This window comes from Chenopodium album, chromosome 10 (assembly GCF_948465745.1).
Source record: "Chenopodium album chromosome 10, dcCheAlbu1.1, whole genome shotgun sequence".
NCBI classification, from domain to species: Eukaryota; Viridiplantae; Streptophyta; class Magnoliopsida; order Caryophyllales; family Amaranthaceae; genus Chenopodium; species Chenopodium album.
In genome coordinates, this window is record NC_137843.1 from 16,380,304 (window position 1) to 16,387,759 (window position 7,456).

Consider the following 7,456-nt stretch of genomic DNA (forward strand, 5'->3'; position numbering starts at 1 on the left):
ATATATTTTCTAGAAAATTAAATGTTTGACAATTGGAATAATTAGCCTTTTTGACATAATTTAGTTCATACTTAGGGCCCATTTTGATTTATTGAATTGAGTTAAATTGAATTGAACTGAATTGGAGTTGAACTGAACTGAATTAAACTGAATATTTTATGAGAGAAGGAAATTAAGAATTAAACTAAACTGAGCTAAACTGAACTGAACTTATTGGAGCTGAACTGAACTGAACTTATTGAAACTGAAATAAAGTAAATTGAAAATAAGCTGAAGAGAACAGACCCTTAATATATATTTTTTTTAAAAACGAACATGTCAATGAACTTAAAACTTTTAAATGTGGATAATGAGAAATGGGTAATGGATTTGATGGAAGTAAGAATATTGTAAAGAAAGCAAATGGTGGCTGGAAAAGTGGATATTGTAAATTGAATGCGGTAAGATGGTATAAGGTGTTTGTTAATAGATTTAATACTCCGTTGAAGTTAAGGGGGAAAAAACATATACTTGTAAATGAAAAGTGGGTAGAGAAAAAAAAAATTAAAAAGGAGTACATGATTCTTTTTGATAATACTCCATACAATATTACAGAGTACTCTTCGAAAAGTGTGTGGTTGATGTATAGTGCATTCGATAAAAATATTAGGCATATTTTAAGAATATGGGCGAAAAATAGAATATTAAGCATATTTTAAGGAACATAAGATATATTTTAATAAACATTGGCAGAAACACAAACATGTTCTTTTATCATACATAAGTTCTTTTTCAAACACATTCAACCACCTGAGTAACCATAGAAAAAGGACATGTTCTTTAATGTATTATCATGTTTTTTTTATAAAGATTTTACGTTATTTGTAATGTCATGTTGTTTGCCAAATATAAACATGTTCTTTAATGTATTATCATGTTATTTTTTCCGGATGCACCACACACTTGGTGTATCCGGGTACACTATACTTTTTTTCACTCTTCAAAACATATTGAAAAGTACTTCGTTTTCAAATATATTAGTAATTAGCAACAGTCTTTTTCTGGAGTAAATTACTCCTTATTGCAAAGAAAAAAAATAAACATTGCCAACCAAAAAGGAAAATTAAAAATAACCGCAAACCAAAAAAATGTTAAATTGTTTCTATGTGATTAATATAGTACATTTTGGCTCCTAATATGATGCGATTTGGTTTGGTTTATTTTGACTCTTAAAAGTCTTAATACATCAAAGTTTGTTAGAACTCATGTACCACATAAAACCTAATAGGCTAATACTTTCTCAATTCCATAAATATTACAATAATTACTACTTTTAAAAGTTTTACAAATATTACAACATTTTTTTATTTTCATAGATTTTTTTCTTCTCTTCTCATCATATAAGTCCTAATCTTTATTCTTAATCTCTCACCTTTGATCTTAAAATCTTGTCTCATCCCCATATAGTACTCCCTCTATCCTCAATTGTTTACCCCAAACTATAAATTCACTTTATTAAGGCTTTAGGTAATAAATGGTACACATGGGTTGACACAAATATCGATGAGGAGAGAGATAGAGAGAGTGCAAGTGGAAAAACATGCCAAAATTAATATAGGGCAATCTTTTGAAAACACCTTAAAATTGCAATTGGAGCAAACAATTAGGGACAGAGAGAGTAATATTTATGATTTCTTTTGAAAGAATCTAAGTAGTCTAATACTGAGAAACAAATACCCCCTTATTTACATGCATATTTACATGTAAATAAGAGATAGAGGGAGTACTGATTTTAAAGACAATAAATAGCATTATCGTAACCTAGAGGAAACACGATGCTTTATAAAATTAAAGAAAATCCACATAATTAGCCCCATCTTAAGACTAATTTGTAAGTTTATCTACCACTTTAACCCATCAACCATAAGTCCATAACACATCAAATTCGGATTTGCTAATAAATAACAAGGCAAGTTAAATTTTACACGTTAAATATTTGCAAGAGATTTTCTAAAACTATGGTATCTCCTCGTGACAACTGTACGATAAAACAGTCTTTTAGCAAAACACATGTGGTTAGGCAGAAACCCACGTCGTCCCTATTTCAAAAATCTAAGTACGATCAATTAAACAGTGGACCACAAAAACACTTTAAAAAAAAAACCCTGAAAATGGGCTTCATCTTCGTATTTACATTGACCTATCACTTCTACAAACCAGACGACTTTCAATAACCAAATGCAGCTTTTTTTATACAACTTCTTCTTCCCACAGAAATTCAGCCGCATTTTATACAAAAAAACAAGTACCAGAAATAATTTCCCCTCCCTCATATTCACATTAGACTCCAAAAACTTAAAAAAAAAAAAAAAAAACTAGACTCTAAATTCCCACACTTTTTATTTTAGTCAAAACTAATTACATGGGATTTTTTTTTTTTTTGGTTGTACTTACAAAAAAAGGAACCCTCAACTGCATATTTACACTGCAAAATAAACAACTCTTCCATATCTCTTTCTTTTGCTCTGAGAAATTTACCAAAATTCTTCTCATGCTGCTGCTATTGTAGTTTTTTTTTTATCCCTCGCTAAAATGTTATATTTGCCTTTCAGGCTTTTCTGTTTTGATGATCACTATATGTACTTGGTTTGAGTTTGGATGTCGATGGGGTTCGTTCCTAAGCCAAGGCAGGGATACTGCAGTTCCTGCGGTCCCTGTCGAGGCAATCGAACCCCTCAACTCTAACTGCCGGGTTGTTACCAAAATTCGCCCTCACACATCCCCCTTTCCTTGTGGAAGAGTTAGGTGAGGATGCAGACCCTGATGCAGTAGCCTGTATCGGCGATGATGGAACTGGTGAAAATGGAGGAATCAACTGTTTTTCCTCCCTGAATCGAGCGTCCTGAATTAATGGGTTAGAGACTCTACTTGGTGGTGAACCACAGAAAAACGGGGGCGACGATGCTACCGGTGTGCTTGGCCTCTCGGCACCATGAACACCCTGTCCAAACAATTCATCCCATTTAGATCCCATCAAGAATAAGCCTAAACTATTCTTATATTCCACAAGTAATTTTACACTACAGGTCAATTTACTGTTAAAATGAATCACTTTCTAGTTTAGTTTAATCAATCAAAGACAAATCAAATTAAATTAGTCGCAAATTTGGACACAAATCGAATAAAAAAAGAAAGCATTTTCATAAGTTGCGTAATCACATATAGTACTAGTATACTATTATTACTAAGAAAGGTACCATCATCTTTGTCTTATTACACTAATTTAAATTTAAAATTTGAAATTAATAACTTTTATTTATAATTTACACTGACAAAGACAAGTTGGTTGGCCATAGACAGATTGCCCTTTGGTTCATTAAAAATTAGCTTTACAACACAAGCTCAAGATCAGATCTCTTTTCCCCCTTTTTTTAAAATTAATTATGGATTTTCTCTACCCACCATATATCAACCACACATTACACATCATTCAATCATGGACTTTATCCCAATTTAAGTACCCAATTCAAGGAAACAAAATACCGCAACATCTTTTTTCATATAAATATCATTAATTTCCGTTTAATTCATGGAGAATAACCCACTAGCGTGGTTGTAAAACGGACGGAAAAGGAAAGTGTTTGAAGTATTTCTAAATTCAAGATAAATCGTTTAATCAAAACCCACTAATTTTTAAAAAGCACCCAAAACAAGGAATCAAAACATATGGAAACAATTAGTATCAAATCAAGAAAAAAAAAATCAAGCTAATATCTTGTAAATTTAGGTTAATTTATATTAATTTCGTAAAATATCAAATCAAACTAATATCTTACTCCATATAATTTAAAATTAATTTATGATGATATTGTAAAAATACCAAGTTACCCAAACGAACATACAAAAACGAAAGTTTTTCAATTAATCGTTTATCACTGAATTAAATTGACTACTGTAACCAAATTAAATCAATTAATTACAGTACTAAATAAAAACAAGGAAAATATATTGTAGATGTATATACCTTACTAAGGATTATGTCTAACAGCTCTGACCCGGCCCTGGAATCAGTGAACTCTGAATGCCTGCAATAAAATCCCAAAAAATCAGATTAATAAACAAACAATATAAATTAAATTAATTTAAATTAAATAAATTAAATTAATTTAAATTAAATAAATTAAATCAGACCAAAAATAAAATAGAATTAAAATTTTTCAAAAAAAAAAATAAAATAGAATTAAAAAGGGAAAGAACATAGAAAATAAATAAAATTACCCAAAGTGCCAACGTAGAGGAGGTCTAGAAGGGTCGTTGACGGTGGTATTAAGTGCGCCGACACGGCGAGGTTTAGGGCAAACGACGGAATCTTTCCGATCAGTATTCCGACCACCAGAAATCGACACAAAACTCATCATCTCTTCACGAGATGCGACGCCGTTTTGCTGGATTCCACAAAAATTCATCCTTCTTCAGATCAATATCAATAGATCTTCCAACTTTCTCTTTCCTCTATTTTCTAATCTCTTGATTAATTCTATGTATTTACGCTGTATTTACACGATTTGCGAAACACTAAAATTATCAAAAATTGTAACGCCTGCAAAATAAAATCATCGAAACGTTGCGGTTGTTAATTTCGTAACATGCAGATCTCTAATTCAGTAAAGTCAAAGCTTTTTTAAAGCATAAATCTCAATAATTTTCGTTAAATTCAATGATAAACCTTAATTTTGAAGGATTTCACCTAAGTTATAAAATAATTTCAGCTCAAATTCATGAAATAGGAAATCAAAATCTTAAATTAGGTTTGGGAAACAATTAATCATGTTTAAAATTCATGAAATAAATCGAATAAAGCATGAATTAAAGAGAAAAAAAGAGAAAAATACCTGGAGATGGAAATTAGAAGGAAAGAAGAAGGTAGTTGGGAGCAAAAAATGGAGAGAAAAGAAGACATGAAAATGAGGCCAAAAAGGAGTAGGCGAGAAAGAAAGAAGGGGGATAATGTGGGGGGTAGATGAGTTATATAGAGATGGGAAAATTAAATAAAAATGGAAAAATAATGTAGGGGAGAGAAAATTATGGAAATTGATTTTAATAATAATAAATTAAATTAGTCTATGGGAATCAATAAAAGAGAGGAAAGCGAAAGAGAGAGAAAAAAAGGGGGTGGAGCTGCAATTACCACCTGCAACTCTTTGGGAGTTGTGCTTTTTTTTTTTTTTTTTTTTTTTATTTCCTTTTTATCCTTGATTACGGAGGGTATTCGTATAATCAATGTATGTATTATAAAGTTGAGATTTTTTTTTATGCGTATGATATTGGTATTCTTTTCGTTCCTTTTTGTTAGCTTTTGTTAGGGCAATGTTACTAATCCGTATGTGTATCTTTTTAATTTTTGGTTAGGGAAAAATTGATGAAAGGAAAAGAATGGTGGGATCAAAGTGGATGTGTGTGTAAAGTTATGATCTCGTATAATCAAGGGTATAAGAGAGGTATGATCAGAATAGATGTGCACCTTAAAATTATGGATTATGTGACATATTTAAACAGCGGTTAAATAAATGGAGAAATTAGGAAAACGTTAAAAGAACTGAATAAGTAGATTTTCTAAATTAATGCAGTACAAATTATTTTGTCGGTTGTTGAATCAATACTAGGATCATATCTTATTTGATTTAATAATTTAAATTTAACTTTTATATGCAACGCTAGGTCTCCAATAAATTGTATACCATATCATTTATGTGGATTTTTTTTAATCAATTGTGATGAATCTCTTTAAGTTTGTGTGCTAACTTACGCATATGCATTTTTTAAATAATAAATTTTCCTCCAACTTTTATTAAAAGTAAGACATGAATAACTTTCAAACACAAGGTGAATAGTACCTTAGAGATCTAGATGTTTTGCGTGCAAGTAAAAATATCATGTGTCCACTTATAAAAGAAAAAAAAGTAACCCCTATAAACACTAATAGAATAACCCTTGCAATACCGACTAGGTAACTCCTATAACACTGAATATATAAACCCTACTCCGTATAATAGAAGTCACATAACACTATTAAAGTAACCTTATGATGACTACAACAACATATAAAGATTTTTTTGCTTAGAGATGCATGTTAGTTACAAAAATTACTCATTAATTAGTATTGTAAATGATAAATCTATGACTAAGGGCCTCTTCTAATTGACTGAAGTGAGCTGAATTGAACTTATTAGAGTTGAACTGAATTGAACAGGTCCTAATAATATTTCTACTTTTTTCAAAGAAAAATATTTTTATTTTAAATTATTATACAAAATAGTGAAATACGTAGTATTTTTTTCGTTTTTCGGATAGGTATAAAAAAAAAATGTCTTATTAAGCTGAAACCTCTTACAAATTCTCTTAGCCTTGGTACAAAATACGTAATATAAGTATCATTAAATTTTCTGAAATCTGAAAGTAAATAGGTGAGATATTTTATGCGGGAGTGTGAATGTATTTTAAAATGAATCACGCTGGCGGTGCCTGCCCCCTCCACACCGAATGACAGGCGGTACCCAACCGTTAGTCACTTTTATTTATTTATTTTTTTCTCCTTCCTTTTTTTTCTGTTAATTGGAGATTTTTTTTTCAACGTTCTCTTGATTTTTGTACAAGTGATCCCCAAAAGGACTTAAAGAGTGATTGACTGATGCTAATTTTTTTTATTATTATTTCAAATTGTGCGGATTTTTTCAAAGGGGAAGCTCGAGACAATGTAGGGTTGTGTACTTGTGTGTATACTTATTGGCCCGAAGCCCGTGTATTATATGTGTCGTCGATTCGTGTATTATACGTAAACTTTTTATTCATGTACTCGTATAACTTTTAAATTAGTACGGAGTATATTTGAAAATTTGCAATATTTTACATAATTACTTTTTCTGGACATTTATTAATTTATATGTTTGGTAAATTAAAGTCATATAAAATCTTGTGATTCATCTTAATTTTATTTTTTGTATTAGGTTAGGTCCAGGCCCGTTTCTGAGATTTCGGAGGCCTAAGGGCGGATAAAAAATTGGGGCCCTAGTTAGCTAACTATTGAATTTAATAAGAGAAAAATTGGGTATGCAAAAAAATAAAATAAAATACGCGATATTTTATTTGAAGTTAAGAAATTTTATTGGTACAATAACGCTTATACAAAATGTTTCCTTCTAGCATTTCTAGATGCAAAGTCATTAATAATAGTTTCTACATCAATATGCTCTAACATAGTTCTCTCGATACATAAAGTAGCTAAACCATTCAACCTTTCTTGAGACATTGATGATCTCAAGTAGGTTTTCAATAATTTCAACTTTGAAAACACAATAAAACACAATAAATAACACAATAAAAGTTAAAGAATGATATCACCGAATCTCGCAAGATGCTAGTAGTATAGCCGAAAAGTCCAAAAGACCAAAAGTCGTCAAATAACAATGAGCAACACCTA

At 30.5% G+C, this 7,456-nt stretch overlaps 1 protein-coding gene across 1 annotated transcript; it reads right to left on the bottom strand.

Annotated features, from left to right (window-relative positions):
• Positions 1 to 2,129: 2,129 nt before the first annotated feature.
• On the bottom strand, positions 2,130 to 5,023 carry LOC145562304 (uncharacterized). Its single transcript, XM_081622529.1, has 4 exons — positions 4,872 to 5,023; positions 4,258 to 4,579; positions 4,004 to 4,064; positions 2,130 to 2,980 (listed from the first exon to the last, which is right to left on the bottom strand). The coding sequence occupies exons 2-4, from the start codon at positions 4,443 to 4,445 to the stop codon at positions 2,657 to 2,659; spliced, it is 573 nt and encodes a 190-aa protein (XP_081478655.1). The 5' UTR covers positions 4,446 to 4,579; positions 4,872 to 5,023; the 3' UTR covers positions 2,130 to 2,656.
• Positions 5,024 to 7,456: the final 2,433 nt, after the last annotated feature.